This window comes from Rhinolophus ferrumequinum, chromosome 2 (assembly GCF_004115265.2).
Source record: "Rhinolophus ferrumequinum isolate MPI-CBG mRhiFer1 chromosome 2, mRhiFer1_v1.p, whole genome shotgun sequence".
Classification (NCBI taxonomy): Eukaryota; Metazoa; Chordata; class Mammalia; order Chiroptera; family Rhinolophidae; genus Rhinolophus; species Rhinolophus ferrumequinum.
In genome coordinates, this window is record NC_046285.1 from 29153737 (window position 1) to 29173882 (window position 20146).

General features: G+C 40.0%; 2 protein-coding genes across 6 annotated transcripts in view; one reads left to right on the forward strand and one right to left on the reverse strand.

Annotated features, from left to right (window-relative positions):
* CMSS1 (cms1 ribosomal small subunit homolog) overlaps window positions 1-20146 on the forward strand; it is a 335684-nt gene that overhangs the window by 39149 nt on the left and 276389 nt on the right. The window lies entirely within an intron of this gene.
* Window positions 1-20146, reverse strand: part of FILIP1L (filamin A interacting protein 1 like) — a 104595-nt gene that overhangs the window by 29548 nt on the left and 54901 nt on the right. The window contains exon 1 of one of the 3 annotated variants that reach the window (XM_033125698.1): window positions 16761-16883. The exons of 1 other annotated variant lie outside the window; for it this stretch is intronic. Coding sequence is in view for 1 of the 2 variants with exons in the window: in XM_033125691.1 (XP_032981582.1) it covers window positions 16625-16635 (11 nt within the window). In the remaining variant the exon portion in view is untranslated. One more of the 3 variants, XM_033125691.1, reaches the window with a different exon arrangement.

Genomic DNA, 20146 nt, shown 5'->3' on the forward strand with positions numbered 1-20146 from the left:
GAAAACTCCTTGTACACTTGTTAGAGAATGAGAATAAAAAAGAGTGTTAATTAAGAAAACAGCTTTGACTTTGCAGACTTCCTAAAAGGGGCCATACTTTGAGAACCGTTATGCTCACAGGTACACAGTTAAAGCAGAAATAGTCAATGCGTCTTTCTCTGGAAAAGCCTCTGGTTTAGGCCATCACCTTCTTCAAGCTGTTACTGAGCGAGCCCTTTGCTTCATCCTGATGAAGTCCCCAGATTGACTCGCTAGTCACTGCTTCAGTGTTTCCATCATTAATAAAACGAGTTGTTTGCTCCCCACCTAGATGGAAGAGTCTCCGCTTTCAAATACTTCTCTCCCAGTCCTTAGAAAAATCCTAAACGATGCAACTGTCTCCGTAAAATACTGTGTTTTGTTTGAAGCCACAATTTGAAATAAGGGCATGGAACCCACTGAGTTGCCTGGTTTTTAAATGGGTGCATCCATGGTGCTGTGCCAGTCAGGGGACATTTCTTTCATCTCAGATCTTTTATGAGGCAGTTTCAGTGAGCACCGACTGTATGTGCGAGGTACTATGCTTTTATTGGGCAGTTTGCCTTTTGCTGTCAAAACTTGCTTGTGTGCTAGCATAGATTATTCTGGTCATAACTTATAATAATTTCTCATCAACAACCAAGCAGTGATGATACCAAATCCTGTTTGGTCTTTTCTTAAGATATATGAAGATAGTGTCTCTCTCGTTTCCGTCCTGAGTATGTAAGTTCACTTGGATGGGGCTCAGTTCCTCTGTTTACTTTCATTCCTCCAGAGCTAATTTAACGCATGACTTTTTCTTCCCGATTTACATGTAAATTACTAAGCAGAAAAATTACATATATAACACTGCTTTATTCGACTTTATATCTGTTCCCAAGGCTAGACTTTGATTGTCTGATTATGATATGTTTTAACAATTCTTATCTAATACGTAGTTTTAATTGTTGCATTGGTAGTAGCTACGTTCTTGGTTAAATAACCAGAGTTGTAAGAAGTTTGCAAAGTAATTACATAGAATTTATTAGAAAGTTTCCTTAGGCTGAGATCGTTTCTTGGTAATCGAGCCTGTAATTTATGTTTCCTCACACTACTCCCTTGCTTTTTCAATGAGACTTTTCATTGTTTAGTCTAATTTTTAGGAGCACTCATAAAAGTAGTTATGACCAGTCTTTGTTTTATTCTATGTATGCTGCTTCCTTTTATTTTTCTCACAAGTCAAAGGTTTTTTAAAAATTACAGCTACAGCATACCATATTCATAATGTAATGCTCAATTCATTTGACTTGGTCAGCAAGATATAGGAGAATGGTAACACTTGTTTTGGCATCTGCTAGCTGCGTCTGAGTGTACATCTGTGTCTGCTTTATGTCCTCGTTACTGAAGATCCTGTCATCATCACTGAGATCATTTGGAGACACCATAAATGGGTCCAGATCCAACAAGCTGGGTTACTATTTTCCTTCACTATGAAACATGAATTAGGGCATGAAGTGACAGAGGAGCCTTTAGCTGGTGTCACAGGAATATACGGTAAAAATGGGGCACCATGAGTCAGGACTTTTCATTATCTGAACGACCTTGTTTGGCTGCACAGGGATCAGGGGAAGTGAAATAATAAGATGCAAATACTCAAATGTCCTATCAATTATAAGGAGCTTGGGAACATGTAGCAGAGAAACAGGATCTGGAGAGGAGTTTATGAAATCCTCAAATCGAGACTATGGACCGGGATTGGGGCAAATCTTTTTTTAAAGCAGAAAAAAGAGCAAAGTAACTAAGACAAAGGGTCCTAGAAAGAAAAACTGAAAGATGAGGTTTCAGAATCTGAAAAAGACCAGGCTGTGGCTCACAGGCACAGAGCTTGAAGAATAAGACTACAAGGAGAATATTTTCAATTTGAGACTATGGAATCTGGGCTAGAAACACTCTTCACACCTCGATCAAAGGGCCAGGGAGAAACTTGAAAAGGTGCTCAGTCGAAGTCTGGGGTACAAAATGGAAATTAACATGGAAATGACAAATAAGAACAGCAAGTATAAATCTGTACCAGGCTAATTACTTACAGCCTGAATTACGTGTTGTCACTTCTTCAGTGCTGTATTGTCACTTAAAAAGCTTTTTAGAAAGAACCACTGGATGATGGATGTTCATTAATACCACTACGCTGGTGCCTCCCCAGCCCACATTTTAATTTTTCATGTTAAAGAAATATTTACCCAGATGGATATTTATTTACTTATTTGCCTTGCTTTGACTATAATACAGCTATCCAGAAGGAACTTTTTAACGATCAATTACTGTGAATACACTATATGCTGAAGAACCTACTTCTTTTTTTTTTTTTTTCATTCTTTTGCCCTGGCCATGAGATTAATTATTTGAAAAAGAGTCCTCAGATCAACATTGTAACAATTTGTTTTCTTTTCCAGACTTTCCATTTTGATTACTGCTGCTGCTACTGTTGCAGCTGCTGCTACACACACAACAAACAAACAAAACCTAGCCTGTCTTTCACTGGATTGAGATTTCAGGGCCTTGGCAGACTGAGTTTCAGGCATCTCCCTGATCCTTCAAGGCCTATGTAGACCTACTGGAGCCATGATGCCTTCCCTTGGCCGCCCTGTCCTTCTGTAAGAAGCATTCAAAAGCATGTGATGCCATGGATTGGCGCGCGCGCGCGCGCGCGTGTGTGTGTGTGTGTGTGTGTGTGTATGTACGCACTCTTATATTCCTGAGAGCACCGTGCCCTGTACAGGGCGTGGAGAGCCACCGTTAAGTTTCAGTTAGTGATGTGATGGTGACACTGGGCTTTCCCCCAGATTCCTGACACTGTCATTGATCACGCTCGCCATTTCTTCTTGCTTCTTTTCTGTGGTTCATTGTGCATTCCTTGTGATCTGTGTTTTTCTGTGTCTTACCTGTTTGCACCAAGAGAGCCTTCTTTAGGACAGGGCTGACGTGTCCCTGCAGCCTACTCGCTACTGCCCCGCGGTAGATGGCGATACAAGGTGCAGGGGGCCCTGAAGCACCAAGAGGAGAGAGGCACTGGGATACGGCGGGTGGCAGGACAGTGTTGGGGAGAAATGCAGCTTCTGGAGTTTGATTTTCGTAGTTCAATCTTGGCTTTCCCACTTCTACCAAGTGTGACCAAGCAAAGCCATCTGACCTCCTTTCTTCATCTGTAGAATGGGGATAATACTGAGCCTCCCTCCTAACGGTGTTGTTCTGAGGATTAAGTGTAATAATCCAGACAAAAGTTCCTAGCAGACTGCCTGGGACAATACATATCAGTTATCATTAGAAGGTGAAAACTGGACTGAAGGTGAGGCCACACAGAAGAGCTCCTCAGCCACAACAGGCTGACACGACGTAGGGCTCATCTGGGGGAGAGAGTCCGAATTCACACTAGAATGAAAGACAGAACTAGGTAATCTGGTTACTGTGATCTGCCTGCGGGCCCCTCACGCATCTTTTCAGCTGGGTACATGCCGTGTTTCCCTGAAAATAAGACCTGAGGAAAATAAACCTTAGCATGATTTTTCAGGATGACATCCCCTGAACATAAGCCCTGATGCGTCTTTAGGAGCAAGAATTAACATAAGACCTGGTCTTCTTTTCGGGGAAACACAGTAGTTAGCCATACTGATGGTCATTTTAGGGCAGGGTTTCTCAGCCTGACACTATTGACATCTTGGGCTGAAGAATTCTGTTATGGGGGCTTCCTGTGCGGTGTAGGATGTTTAGCTGCATTCCTGGCCTCTACCAGCTCTAGCCAGAAGAACCCAGTACCCCCGGCTCAGTTGGGACAACCAAAAAAAGGTCTCGCAACATTGCATAAAATCTGGGGACAAAAATCGCCTCTTGTGATTTTTATTTTAGAGCATGGTTAATTTTTTGGAAAAGTTCTGTTCGATCTTTTTGTGTGAATTGTCCTGACATTCACTACTCTTCTTCATGATCTGCTCTCCAGTATATGTGGGGCCAGCCAGTATTTCCCACTTTTCTTTTGTTCACAGATCTACCCCATAGCTCTTCTCCCTTCCTGGAAAAGAATGATGCCTTTAACGTGCATTAGCCAGTGAAACGCCGGATGACAATGGACGCTAATAGGTTACCTTTCGAAAGCCTCGCTGGTGTTCTGCTCCTCTTACCCCGTCCTTCTTCCTGAGGGTGAACATGCATTTTCTCTGCTGGGATCAGATATTCCTAGACACATCTACCTGGGGACTCTGGTGGAGCGGCCTGATGTGGCACAGTTGGAAGGAACAATCTTTTTCTGTATGTGCTACGGGTGGGCTTGGTTTCCATAATGAACAATGTGGAGAAGACTATTGAGGATATTTTATAATGTCTTTTGAGCATGTCAGAAAAATTACAGAGTCATAGGCTGAAGGATACCCAAATTGTCCGAGACACAGGTCATTGGAGGTTTTCATATTGTTGAATAATTAACTTTTTTGTTGTATAATTATACAGTTTATTTTGCTCTTTTTTAACCCTTTAAACACATCTGAATTTCAGTCCTGGATTTTAGATTAGCGTTCCTAAATATAAAATTTAAAATATATTTTAAAAAAGGTATACTGTAAAGTATTTTCCTCCCATCTCATTCTTCATCTGCCCATTCTCCCTCCAACTTAGAACCACTGATACTAGTTTCTTATATGTACTTTCCGAGTGTTTTTCAGTAAACAAGCAAATATAAAGATTCTTATTCTCTCCCTTTTATTTCTAGAAAAAAAAGCTCACTATAAACATTGTTCATCATCTTGATTTTTGCAGTTAAATATTTTCTTGGAAATCTTTCCATTAGATCAGTGTTCTTAAGAAGGGACAAGAAAAGGGAATAAAAATCTGCATGACTGCCAAATAAATCTTTACAACTTCATGCTAAAATATTTAAATTTATAGGATATTTTATTGAATAAGGTAGAGGAATGGAAGTCATATATTTTTGCTGTTTTGAAACTTAATATTAAGGTAAACTATAATAATATTATCTGATTATAATTTTATAACAGCATTTTGTTGTATATCTGCCTTTATAAAGTCTGTGGGTAGCATCTGCATTTTCTTAGTTGAGCAATTTAGGCCCAGGCAGATTAAAGAACGTGCAAGGCCATTGCTATCATAGCCCGAGCTGGAGTAGACTCCAGGTACCAGCTGCTACCCGGGGAGAGATTTAATTTAGAGAGAGAAAGAAACTGTGTATCGAGGGTCTACTATGTGCCACTTGATTTAATACTTATTATTCCCATTTTACAGATGCGGTTAGGGACCAAAAAACTAAAATTTAGAGTGGTTAAATAATTACCAAAGAGCACAAATAACTAAATCAGAATAACAATTCACTAACTGCAAAGCATGTGTTCTTTCCACTTAACCAGGTTACATGCCTGAAAGCCCAGAGTACCGATCTCAAGAGTTTCCTCTTCCTCCCATGCCATAACTTCAGTATTCATTTGTTCATTCCTGCACTTTCTGTCCGTATGTGCTCGGCTCCCTGTCCCCTCTGACCATTGCTCACTCTGCTCCAGGCACACCAGCGTCCATGTCCCTTCAACACAACAGGGCCGATGGCTTTTGTGCTGGCAGCTCCCCAGGGATCCTCTGTACACTGTCCCTCATCTAGTGCCATCTGGCATAGTGTATTTTACTTATCTGATCACTGGCGCTCTCTCCTATTAGAATGTAAACGTCATGCAAGTAGGGGTGTGCGTGCGCGCGTGTGTGTTCTACTCAATAACTGGTCAATTATTGGTGTCATTCAGTGCTATATTACTAGCTTAAGAACAATGCCTAGTACTTAATTGGTATTCAGTAAGTATTTGTTAAATTTTGAACTAACACCTGTTGTAGTTTTGAACAAGGTACTATGTTAGGGAGTAAAGGTGGAACTGTCAGCAACAGACACCTAGTAAGTCGTAGCTTCTCAACGGTTTGTGAATAACAGTTACCATTTATTGAGGAATTATTATATGCCGTGTACCATGCTAGTCCTGGAAACAGTCATAGCAGCAAGCAGATATTGTGTTTATTTTACAAATAAGCAACTGAGGCTCAGGGAAGTTAAATAATTGGCCAAAGGTCCTGCTAGTAATTGGCAGAACCACAACGTCAATATAGGTTTTACTCCAAATCCTGTTTCTCACCACCATGACATACATCCACACTTCCTATCTCATATATCTCATGTACATACCATCCTCTCCAGTGAATTTGTGTTGTAAAATTCTGCCTGTCAAAAGCAAAGAAAACCACCACCACTTTCAATCTACTGTTTAGTCACAGTATTTTCTGTAGGTTCATGGCTACTTTGAGCCTCGATCATGAGACATTAGCAAATATTCTCTTAATCATTGTAATAATAAAGCAAGTTTAGTCATTTGGCATAAATTCGTAATTATTTTTGGATGGTTTAAAAAATTGTGCCTTCGCCAGTAATAACATCTCATGTTCCCCAGAGGAGGTAGGTTTGTCATAAATACCATTTCCGTAGAACATTTCAAGGAACTTAAAGTTCTCGGAAAATATTTTTAACAGGCAGCCTTTTCTCAGACAGACTTCAAGGGCATGGCACTGTATATACCCTTAAGTGTGTGTATGTGTTTTATCTTACTAAGAATATTTATGTTAATTTCTCCTATTGCTCAAAATCCATTTTGTATCTTGTATCTTAGTAGACTGAGGAAAACAAATGGATTCTTCAGGAGAGCATTCTGATGTAGCTTCAGAATTTTCTTTGTTTTTAATCTCCATTAGTCCTTTCTTTCTCTTCCTAAATCACAGGTTGTTTTCATTTAGATATTGCAAATAGGTATTTTAGAGGATTAGTATAATTCCCTTCTCTTAACACTTATTCTTTGGTAGATTGCTTTTCTTTCTTTTATTCTCTCCCTTTTAAAAAGTTACAAGGAGTATATCATTTTCCAAATCTTATTCTGAGCCAAAAAAAAAAATTTTTTTTTTTTAAGCCCATAGTTCCTGTGAGTCTTTAAGAAAAAGGCTTTCCCCCTTTCTTTGGCTTTCACATGTAAACTCACTGGTGTTCAGCTTGTCAGATTTAGCAGAAAAGGCCAAAGCAGGGAGCAGTCATGTGCCCTAATGGATGAGTTCACTGGTTTTCTTGCACCTCCTCATAGAGTGGCTGCCGGCACGAAGGCAGTGGCTAACATGGTATGCTTGGGAAACCAAACATTTCCTAACTTGTTAGTGGGAAATTCAAACTTCAGAAATTTAGAAACCACAACAACAGAGGCTGAGGTTTTATTGTAACTACGGAAGTCATACAGTTTGCTGTGAGAAACAGCATAGACAGGAGCCCAAAAAGTGTAAAATGTGAGACATTTTGATTCCTAGAGCACTTTATTTTTCCCCGTTTATTTTAGCTACAGTAAAACAGTAAATAAGGGGAAACAGAACTAGGAACTTTGAATAGCACTGAACAGTATTTAGAGGTCAGCAGTTGGAGGATGGAGGTAGATGCCTGGCTTGGCTTCCTGCTGAGCAATCAGACCATGAACCAGGGAGCATGCTCTGTGTACCCTTACCCACTTTTCCTACTTCTTGAGGATAACTGCTTTTTGTCTCCTCCGTGATGTTTTAGAGAGTCAGAGTTTGGGCCATGTATAAAGTTTAATTACAGACAGGTTTTAGTCTAGAATTGTTGAATGGCAATGACCCTTTTCCTTCTGTTTTGTTGTGGTCTGTGTTTTGCATGTCCTCTTGTGTGCTTTGTAAAATTAAAATTATTTTGTCATCTGAGCCTTAATTTTCCCTTGACAGTTCAGAGCGTTTGCATTCTAGTTTCCTTTTGTGCCACTTCCACGCATTGAGAAGACAATGCATGAACACAGAGTGTGATCCTATTTTCTCTTCTCTAAGTTGGGTTCTTCTAAGACGCACATGTCCTGGAGAATATTAAGCATGTGTAGTGGGGGGTAATTCCATCAAGATGTCACAGTGGTCAGCAACAGACCTACTGGAGGGGAGAACAGTGACTTTATATCCCGCTTCCCTTGGGCCTGGGTCTGTCCCTGAGCAAGGGTTTCACCCATTTAGTTATGTTTATCTCTGAGAGAAATTCCGTTGATGGTAGAATTTTAAAACAGCCTATAGTGAACCTCTTTATGTGCTATGTCAGTGCCCGTCCATTTTTGCCCTGACCGTATCTTCTCTCGTGATTGGAATTTTATGAGAGGACAAACTACATCAGGTTTGCAGTACATAGTTGAAAAAAGTGTTTTTGAAAAAAGCACTGACTTCGCTATCCCTCACTTTTAAAGTTCACTCATTCACAGCTAAAAACAAAGAAAAAAGCAAAATTCTCCAACAACAGAAAAGCCACTTTCAGAACAGCCATGTATCCAATGGACAGTAAATATTGGACCCAAATCTGCTACTGACTTACCTGTGACGTTGCTCATCTGCCTGTCACCTCAGCTGCAACATGGAGCAAGCTACACAATTTCGTCTCTAAGGTTTACAAAGCCTTTTATAAATGATCCTCAAACCTCAGCTCCACAGAATGAAAACCCCCACCAAGCTTTAAAGTCCTTTCCTCCCTCCCTCACTCAGCATCGTGTACAGATTCACATGTCAAAAATGTACGTTTCATTCCATCAGAAGAGATTTTATGACTCGTCAAGTCTCAATGGTTCATAACTATATGGAAACCCTAATTGGAATTTCATGGGATTCAGATTTTATTTTTGGTTCTTTGTATGCCAAGCATTTGTTACAGTTCGTTATAAGTGTGCTGTAAAAGAAGTAAATCTTTTTAGTGTCTGACACTAAAAATGTTATGCTAAATTGAAAGTACAATTAAACTGAAAAATGAACACCTAGGGGAGAAGTATTTAGACTATTAGTTTCTGAAAAGAGAATCTTTATTGTATGAATAAGCTATTTTGCCCAAGTTGTAAGATTTGTCTTACCCATTTGTTTTTATGTGTGTGCCTCTCCGGCATGGTAGAACTTTCAGGGCCAAGCAGGGAGATTCCAGGCTAGCTTTTAAGCTTTTTGCTCTCTGTAGTCTTTTAACTACTCAGTAACATATGTCTCATCTCAGGTGACTAAGATATCTTTAGGAACACTCATGTGGGTTTCTCACAGGAGGAATTCCCTTCTAGCAGGGATATCAGGATAAAGGATAACCTCATTTTACAGAGTGGCTTTTTCAGAGAGGTTATGTAATAGGGATATGGATTTTCTCCAACAAGCTTGATCAAGTTACTTCACTTTATGGCTGGGTGTTGGGGCTGCATCTTATAAGGCGCCTCCTCTCTTTGGTACTGAGGCAACGCCTTGTGTGTCAGGCTGGCAGAAGCCTATAGCCCAGATGATGGAGCAGCAGCCTTGCGGGGCACTGGCCTAACTAGAGGGTAATAGGTACCATTTACTGAGTGTCTGCTATGGGTCTGCCACTGTGCTACCTGCTTGATCACATTTAATCTTCACTTCCAGGATTGAAGTCATTTAAGATGCCTTCCTTTCTACAAAAGTCCAGGTTGTTCTGAAAGCCGAATGATGGATTTAAATATAAAGAGTTTGGGTGTTCTGATCCTGGTTCAAGCCTTCTTTCTCTTTACCTCAGAGTCCCTTTTCATAGAAGTCCAAGGAATAAATCTGCCGTCCTTTTGGAAGGCTCTGTTCAGTAGCCTCCATTCACATTTCAGTTCCCATCTTTTCCATGAATTTTCCCTGACTTGTCTAACCCTAGCTGATAACCCTCTCTCCGAGTCCCCACAGCCCTTACAGTTGTGTGCCACAAATACTCTATGTTATTTAATACCACTTTGTAATTTATTTTGGTATGTTTGTTCTGCTCTTGAACTGTAAGCTCCTTGAAGGATCTACCTCTGTCCCCACCCCCACCATGGGTTTGAGCTTGGTACATATTTGATGACCAAATGATTGAGAGGGAAGAAGAACCATTTCTTAGGAGGGCGTAATCCCCTCTTACTCTGAATAATGTGTCAAGTTCTCAGGATTTACTTGTGATTAAAGCCGAAGAAGGAGAAGTAGAGTGTTGTTCCTCTTGTTCCTGTCACTTCTCAGGAGGAAGAACCATTCAGTGCAATGAGGAAATCACTTGGAGACAAATTTAAATAAAGTCCAGATGGGGGAAACCCAGCCAGAGAATTTTAACGTTGCTTGTGATTCTTTGCATCTTTGCTCAGCTCAATGAATTTTATGGGACTGTAAGAAGAATCTTGTGAGGCATACTTTTAGGGGAAATGACTGGAGCCCCAAATCACTTCACAAGGTTGTTTTCACCTTTGTCTGAAAGATCTTAGTGTGCCCCATATAGGCAGTTGAACAAAAGCCTGAAGGATAATATGCGTCCTTAAATATAATGTATTTCTTTTAATAATATGAATTTTTAACCATCTTGATAATAAATTGATATTATTTTTAAAGAACAGATAATTTTCCCTTTATCAGCAAAGGATTACTCTTTGCAAAATTCCAGTGATTCACCTCCTCTGCCATTCCCAGGTAACAGACTACCAAGCTCAGGCTAAGGGATCTGCACAGCCTCTCACTGCATGGCCCTTTGTCTTGAGCAAAACACCAGGAACTTTCTCATGCTCTCCCCAAGCTCCTAGGCCAAGCAGCTCCTTCCTTTTTGTCAAATGTCATAGCAGCAGTCACTTTTGTCAGCCCAAATGTGATGAATGTTTTACATTCCTCTTAGGATTTCTGCTCAGAGATTTGTTTTTGTTTTTATTCATTTAAAAAAAGAATTTTAAAGAGAGAGAAACGTAGTTCACCTTTAAACTTTTGTTCCAAGCCTGGTGGACCACGGGATAAGATAAATCTGGCAGATTTGCTCCTGTCAGACCGGCCGTCCTGGAGGGTGACCTCAGCCTCGAGGCTGCTCTTGGTACAAGGGTTTGGAATTCTCACAGGCTCACATGCTGCAGTTATGTTAATCTTCCCTCTGTGTGTGAGTGTGGACTTCTTCCCTCACATTCCTCCCATTTTCTTTAGCTGAGTTGTGGCTAATGATAGGATCAGGAGCTTGTATTTTTGGATGGTCTTTGGCTCTATTTGATCAGAACTCCCTCAGGGGTTACCGCCCACGATTCTGTCCAGACCCAGTATTGAGAGATACTTATCGTAGAAGACACTGTTCCCTTTTTCTAGTTTTGTGGAAACCTAGGCCACAGAAAGCTTACCCAGGGAATGGACAGCAAAGCCAAGAAGAACAGAACTTGGATTTGTGAACCGGTATTCCTACACTTTAGTTTTAGCTGTGAGATAATATTTGTCCCTGTCAATTTAGTGTCACTAGTACTTAAGCTTGGACATTGACTATATTCTGTTGTATTGTTTTAAATAGCCCCACATTATCTTAATTTTTATGTACAAGTGACCTCTCTTATCTCCATTGCTTTATCCATCCATTAAAAAAGAGCATGGAGCCTGGACCACGATTAAAGCCTTCGAGCCCCTGGTGATCTTATTATCCTCGCCATTAGCACAGTGCTGAGAGGTGTGGCTGGTGAGTGACACTGTGGAGAGAACTTAGTGGTCGTCTTGTCCTGCCTGGTGCTTAGTGCAGTGCCTGGCAGACACTCAGTAAAAGTTTGCTGCTGCTGAGGAGTTATGAGCCCGAGGTTGGCTTTATAGGCTGACATTGGAGTTATCTAACTGAAATTATAGGAAAATCACTCCCTCCCCCCTTTCTCTCTTTAAAACCTGGCAGATGCACTGGAGTACCCACAGAAACTTTGGAATCAAAATGTACGCAATCTGCTGGTTTCTAGTTACTATAAGGACAAGCTGTTTGGACCCAATGATTGCATATTTCGGGCCTTCAGCTAAAGCACAGAGATTAGGGAAAAACAGGAATCTACCCTTCATGAACGACAAAATCACTATACTCTGCTTTCATATTTTGCTTCGAATCCATTTCTTGCTTCAGGGCGATTCACCTGGTACTCTTTCACCACCTTTATTCTCATTATTTTGGGAAGAAGTTAAAGTAAGGTAGGTGGAGGTGGGCAGAGAGCAGAGAAGCATCTGAGTTAGCCTGCCTACACAACAGATACTGTATAGTACAAAGCAGATTTCACTGCCTTGACTTCATCTGAGCCTAATTTGTTTTCTGGTTTTTTTGTTTATAAGTCAATTCAATGTGGTTACTTCAAATAGTGGCAGAGATTTGTGTTGGGCTTCTGAACAAAATCTAGAAGAAGAGTCCCTTCCTAGCCCATTGTTTTCAGAAATACTCTTTTCTTACCCAATCAGAAGCTTCTAGGTTGTAATTTATTTTTGCGTTCATTTATCCAACACCCTTTTGACACACCTACTGACTATATATAGCTAGGGTACTTTTCTATGCACCAGGGATAAATTGGTTGCAGAACTGACCTTCAACAAGTTTTTAGTTCTGGAGACAGACAATAAACAAATAAGCAATTACTGTGTAATCTGATGTCATGTAGCAATGCATGGTGTGAAGAAAGAGAAGCGGGGTAAATATACCAGGATCTGGCAGCCTTCTTGCTAACTTCCTCTGCTGTTTGGGGCTAAGTTGGCTGTTTTAAAGGTATTCAGTCACTTTAAGTTTTGAAAGGGATCCTGCTAGTTAGGGAGGTCTGGGGAATGCAAAATGCTTCATTGGAAGATGCAGAGAAGAGGTGAGTTGTCAAGTTAGTGGTTCAGACATAAATGTCTTTGATTACACAGCACACCCTTTCCAAGGCACCTCTCACTTCAAAGCAGTGAGTGAGCTGTACCACCCAGAGAACCTTTAAATATGTTGATTATTTGTTTTCTCTGTCCTCCCTTTATCACCCCTTTTCCTCTGCTGAAGCCTGGTTGAACTGTATTGATTTCCCCTCCTTTTCCTCTGCCTTACTGCCTACGCGTATTAAGAGGAATTTTGAACCTTTTACTTTCTTTCTTTTAATGGGTTTTATATCCGAATTAACACTTACAGTGTTAGGATTTCTTCTGGGGCTTCTGACTTCTCTTCCTACCACTAATTTAAGGAGAAACCAAGCCTATAGCCCCAAAATGCCCAGGGCCCTGGCCCTGCCTCTGAGTAGCTCTGTGTCGGTGAAACAAGTCCTACTGTGGACATGAGCTTCTTCTGTAAGGTGAGGCATTTGGAGGCATACAGCCTCCAAGCCCCCTTCCAGCTGTAAAGTTCTGTGAACATTTCCTTGGTGGTGGTGGGGGGGGGGGCGGGGAGGGAGGTGTACACAATCTCCAGGGCCTGGGCATCCCATTGTCCATACAGAAGAACTTATCAAGGCACTTCTCAAACTCACAACTGTGGACTTGGTTGTTTGCTGTTCTGATGTAATACATGCTCCCTTTTACAGATAACTGTCCTACGGTCCCTTAGGCAAGAATCAGTATTTATCACAAACAGTAACAAAGAGTTGGGTGTATGTTTGTCTGCACCCTTACCTGTCCTAATAATATATTTACCTACCTATTCCTCTACTACATACCTCCCTACCTGTACCAACACATACACACGTCATTCCCCACGCTTGTTAAAAAAAAAAATGCATCTTTAATATTTAATGTTATTCTGGAACTAGTAAGGCAGCAGGAATGTGAGGATGATCAGAATGGAGAAAGAGCACTGCTAATGTGTTATTCTCTGTGCTTCGACTCAGAATTAAAATGCTGCTGTCCTATCTTAATTGGCTAAAGAATCTGAGAGAACAACAATGAAAAGGGAGTGCTTCCCCCATATCAGAAAAAGAACCGAGGGACTTTCCTTGGTGAGACTTCCCACCTTTGTTTGCCCAGCTTTCTTTCTCAGATGGAGATAATCTTAGTCCAGGGAGAGAGACTCTCTACTGTTTTTAGGAAGAGGAGAGACGTAGGAGGCCATACAATAGTGTTGGTGACGATCCACTAGGAATTAGTACACCTAACAAAGTAGAAACTGACCAGCCAGAGGAGGTTCTACAAGTCTTTGTAGCACACATTAAGCTTAAGGATTGGGTTGGTGGCCCAGAAGTACTGTAGTGATGGCAGAAGCAGTCATACAAATATTTCTACTTCCTCCCCCATTTTTATTTGTGATGCTGGCTACATATGCAGTGTCTTTTCATCTCTAAATCTTTATTTAAACATAATTTACAGAAACTAAACAATCAGTTTAAGTTAAAGCTAAATTAAATTCATAGTCAAATACAAATTAAACTCTAAAAAATTTGAAATTAAAGTTATGCCCAAGATGATAAGCAAGATGTGTTAGATTTTCCAATGATAATGACTGGCTATGTGGACAAGAGATTTCAGTTTCTGAAGCAGGTTGAAACCAATATTTTTTTACATCTTTTGGTTATTACTCCACAATATCTAGTCTTTTATAAACAGTTCTCTTGCTGCCCCCCCTTCCTTTTTCCCTTAAATAGGAGGCTGTGTTTTTTTCTCTATTCACCTTGTAAAAGCACTCACTTTGTCCAGAAGCACTAGTTATAGGCAGAACATAACCTAAGAAGAATTAGTGGAATTTTATTCTTTTCTCATTTTTATTTTACCTCAAAATCCATTTATTACCAAAGGCACTTTTTTTGAAGGAGAAGGGGCAGCAGAGACCCCTAAAACAAAATTTACAGCCTTTTGAGAAAGCAGATTAATGGGAATTGCAAGTGGACTTGAAAATTAAGAAGCTCAAACTTAATTCATATTTTTATATTGGCTGTTACTACAGACTCCATCACAGCATTAGGAAAACATCACAAAAATACCAGTGGCTTAACAATTACCATTAAAGGGCAAATGAATTTAAGCATACAATTAATATATGCTTTATTTGGAAATGTAAAAATTCACATTCATTCTATCTAAAACATTTCTTCCATCATATAGATTGTCCCAAGGACTAAGAAATGCTCACTCGAGAGCCACTGTGAGATTATGTATCCACGATAAATTGCGTAAGTTTGAGTTTTAAAAGGGGTCTTAAGGGATGATTGTTCCTGGAACATGCTTTTAAGTTAATAAATAGGGAAAAGTGTGGAATATTGAAGTGTGTTATTTAAATTTTTTTTTAATTGATGCTTGCCTGTTTTTAAAAAAATAAAATGCAGACTCTGGGAAACACAGCTGTTAGAGCTTTGATAGAGGTTATGATTTTCAACAGTTGAGCTATAGTTTATGATACAGATGGTACTTTGGGTCTAGCTGAAACAATAATTGATGGTTTCTGTTTCCCTCCTCCTCTTATTAGATTCAAAAGAGTGGAATACCTTTTTCCCAAGGCAGAAATTTTTCAGTTTTCAATTACAGACTATATCAAATAAACAACTTTTGTATTGCATATACCGTACTTCTCCAGTGAGCTGGGTGTTGGCCCCTCTCGCTTCTCATTATGGTAAGCTTCCCTAGATTTGAAATAATAGTTTTAGGGAAATCCTACTTCTTGGTACTAACCTGCAGTTTATATAGCCTATCTTCAGGCCAAATAGCATACAATTTTTCTTTTAGAATACTAAAACCAAAGTCTTGCATTGCTCCAAACAAAATTAGCAAAGAAAACAAAACTCCTGTGAAGCAAAAATGGTAGGCATCAATGTCATACCTATACTTTAAAAAACTCAACCAAAGGAATTACTAGAAACACAGATATATCCTGAATTTTAAGCATATAAAAGTGTTACGTTTTAAATGATAGATAAAACATAGAGGCTATTTAAAAAGGGAAATAATTCTGTCACACATTTCTAAGTTTTGTTTTACAATATATGTTCAGACCAAAGAAAGTTTGAGCGATGAATCAATGTTTCATCTCCTAATGTTTTAAACTTGACATAGCATATTTTATTTTGAATTCCTCTGCTGCTTTTATTCTGAAAAGTAAAGTAAAAAATATGTAGATTTTCAGCATCTATCAAGTGTTCAGTTATACTGTAAGGATTCATTTATCAGGGTTTAGATGTAACTAATTATGGTTCAAAATGCCACTGATTAACAAAATTCTTCTATAAAAGGCTTTACCTTTTAGATTAGTATTTGTACATAATAAACTGTTGTCCAAAATACTACTCTAAAGAAACTAGCTTAATTTTCAGTGCAGTTTGTCATTTATCCACTGACTGGTGTTAAAGTAAAAAGTTATAACTCAAAACTGTGATACATCTACTTCCTTTTACAAATTGACACAGGCTTTTAAGAGAGAGCATTTGTAAGATTTTTTTTTTTTTTGAAGCTTAAAATAGGTTTTACTTTTTAAGTTAGGGTCATCCTAATTACAAGATGTATTTCTAACAGTAGTTTTCTAGTCTTTTATATGAAGATTTACAAAAGGAGGGGTCACTAACAAATCCACTACCACGCGGCAGCGCTTCGCACTCTGCTCTCCTAAGACTTACGGGAGTTTTAGTCGGAGGAGACAGATCAGATGAGATAGAGCTGCTGTATTACAATCCACTCCCCCACACCCTTTCCCCAAAGATATCTTACTACAGGCAGGATTCAATGTGTAGCTCACTTGGAAAGCCTATGTAATACATAGCTATCCCCACCTCTCGACATTTAAAATTAAACCTCAAATCTGTTTTCTCCGTCGAAGAAAACTTTTCCTCTCAAGTTTTGTCGGAGTTGGAAAAGGTTTTGAACCTACCTAGAGTTCATTGGACGCGCTTTTCCAAACCTGTCTGCAGTTCATGATGCTGCTAACTTGAAAAGCCACCTACCGACCACCTGGCGCTCTGACAGCGATGCCCCTTGCTGGAGCAGAGCGGCTCTCCCGGGCTTACCTGAGCTGCGAGCGCCGGGGCCGGCGGGGGCCGGGCGGGGGCCGCAGTCGCCGCGCTGCGAGCCGGCTGTGCGCGCTCCGGGAGTCGCCCGAACAATGCGAGCGGGGCGCCGAGCGCGCCCGGCCTATGGGCGTTACGTCACTGCGCTGCCTTATAAGGCGCTCCGCGTGTGCGGCGCGGGCGGCGGGGGCGCGGGTGACAGCCAGACCCGCGGCGGCGGCGCTGCAACGCGCCGCGGCTCCGCGGATGCTCAGACCGTGTGAACCGACCGTGGGTCCTGGGCTCCCCGCGGAGAGGACTGGGCGGCGGGCCGGGAACGCCGGCGCCCTCCTGCCGGGCGCACCAAGTCATTGGGGGTCATGGTCGATCCGCTCGTTACTTTTCTCTCTCTGGGACTCTAAAGCTTCTGTTATTGCTTTGGACTCTTAAATACACATCCTGTTATTCTTATTTAAACTTTTGTAAATAGATTTTTGTTACATTTGTTTTCTTTGTTGCTGGGGGCCGTGGGGCCTGGGACTGGAGAGGGAAGCCAGAAGATTTTTTTTTTGGAGACATCTCTGGGGGTGATTTAGACTTCAAACCTTCTCTTTCCTCTTTGTAAAGAGTAGGGGTCCTCAGAGGATAGTATTTTATTTCCTGATGATGTAACTACCAAACAATTCTTCAAGTGATGATGGGAAGGCCAGATGAGATTTTATTTTTTCAGTGTTTTTCCTGAAAGAACCTCCTCGTTCCTCATTTCTGCTTGCCTGTGTTTTGATGAAAGTAGTTAAAACTAATCAGTTTATTTGGCAGGAAAAGTATTTATTAAAGAAATTAAATGTTTTGTGCTGTACTTTCAAGACAAAGTATAAAAATAGAACTTTAGAACCAGTTTTAATCCAGTTGTTCTTTTCTACTAGCAAACAAAATAAAAAATACAGACATGAGAAGAAGGACACTGACCAAATATGACTGAATTAAACCTGTTTCCCTCCAGTATGGGGAAGATTTACTTATGTGAATCCTTTTTCTGATAAATGAGAATTAGCCTCCTAATTACTTTGTACATCAATAAGAGAAGTAATCGGTAAAGCCCTAGCCAAGATACAAATCTGCTAAATAAATTAGATACGTGGCTGCCTTATTGCAAGCTTCCAATTGACTAGTTTTAATAACTTCTGTCTATTTAACTCATTTAAAATACATTTAAATAGGATTGCTTCCTATTGTGATGTACATATGTCTATAGAATTATTGTTTCCATATGTTTTGTCAAACAGGAATCATGAAAATAGTGTGCTTGTTTCTTTTCCTTAGTGTGGATTGGAGGAAGTGGGGCTGCAGAGAATGTGCAGTGAGTGAAAATGGTGTGCAAAAAGATGCAGTGCCCAAAAAACTGTGTGTCATCTTTGCCAAACTGTGGGCTCACTTTGATAGCTCTAAAACACTCTACCTGTCCAGTGCGAAGCCTAAATTAAACTGGCCTCTGCTTTTCATATATACTGTTTTAAGAGTATACCATACCATTCAACTGGACTACAAATTTAATATTTGATTTGCAGTTTTGTATTAACATTTTAGATGTTGGCCTGTTAGTTTTATTACTGTATACTTATAAAGTGCATTTGAATCTTTTTTCGTTTCCTATGCTTGCCTTGTGCTTGTTAAACATACTTTTTGAGACTTTTATGCTAGATTTGATTTATTACAACTGAGATAAAATGAACTATTATGAAGCATGAAGTATAAACATCCCCCTGAATCTCAGCTCCAAACTGGTGACATAAAAGTACATTTACCCCATAGCTAGTATTTTTGTAAATTGCTTTGCCTCCTTTTTCCCTCTGATGGGTACACGGTTTCTTAACGTTTGACACTGCTCTTTATTTCTTTCTCACATTTCTGTACTCATGCTTTGCATTTATATTCATTCTTTGGACTTCCCAGTTCCCCTGTGAAATATGTCAGTATCATTTCCTCCTCTTCTTTAGCTGAGGTAACTGAAGAATAGAGAAGTTAATGGGTGCAAGAGTTGTCTAGGGGAAAAAAGAAAAAAAAAAGAAAAAGTTGTCTAGGGCTCTTGAGGCAAGAGAAGACAGGATTGGGATACCTACTCCTTGTGAGCCTTGCTGTGCCCATGCTATTACTCCCTGAAGTACGGGTCTCTGACCCAACTGTGACTCACTGATCCAACTGAGTAAATCACTCTCTTCAGAAACCAGTATTGACTCTCTTCAGAAACCAGTATTGACTCTCGTTTGTTGAGCTTATGCTAGTCACGGTGCTTAGTGCTCTACATGCACTCCATCATTTAATCTGCACAAAATATTTTTGAGGTGGTATTAATCATACTTTTCAGATGAAGAAACACTTTTGGAAGGGTAAAATGACTTGACCAAGATCACACAGCTAGTTTTTACTTTGCGAAGCATCGGGCACACAAACACGATTTTGGGTTCACTGACACGATTCTCTTTGAGATGTAATTTTTGTTCTCTTGGCTTCTGATATATATGTCTTAGGGAAAGAGTAAATAGAGTTGTGACTGCTGTGCCTCAGTCTTAACTGAGAAAATTTTACTTCCTTTTACAAAAAATTTTACTGTTTAATTGCTGTATGACTCTTCCTTCTTTTATAATCAGAAATTTCCTGCAAATAAGCATACCTACAAAGTAAAGTCCTTTCTACAATTGGTAATCTGAATTTATGATCCCAATCAGCAATAACTTTAAGTTGTTACTTAGAAATAGTACAAAATGATTTTCTTACCAAATTCGTTGCTTTCTAATGTGGAAGAAGGGTTTGTAGGCAACAATGCTGGAAACTAGGATATGTCAGTTCGGTTGAATTATATGAAGTCACTTTTGTTAGTCAAAAACAGTTGAATATTAGCAATTTCCCATGGTTCAAGCTAATGCCAGGTTATTAGAATGACCACAGCAACTCGTATTAGTAATGTCCACAATGTCGTTATTTAACTGTTTTAAAATGCCATTAACACGTCACTAAGCATGTCAAAGCCAGTTCCTCTTTGTGAAGTGACTGCCCTGATTTTCTTTCATGTTCTGTCTCCTGGCCTTTGTTTCTTCTTGTGACTGGTGCAGTCTTTCAGTCATCGAAATACGTGCCAGAGAAAAATTTTCATAATTAACTGAATCTTTTTTGCAGCTGCCCACAATTTTCATTACTGGTTCTTTCATCAGTTAAGGGGTGATATGCACTGCTCCCTGAAAGCTCTGCTGCAGGCTACGGGATGGTAACACTAACTTTGAATGTGACACGTGTGCTCCTTTACCTCTAGAAAATAGTATATGTGGAAACACTATAACATGCAAAGAAAAACAGCAGTTATTATGGGCATGGTCCTATCGGAGAAGCTGAACAGAGTGGTGACAGATCTA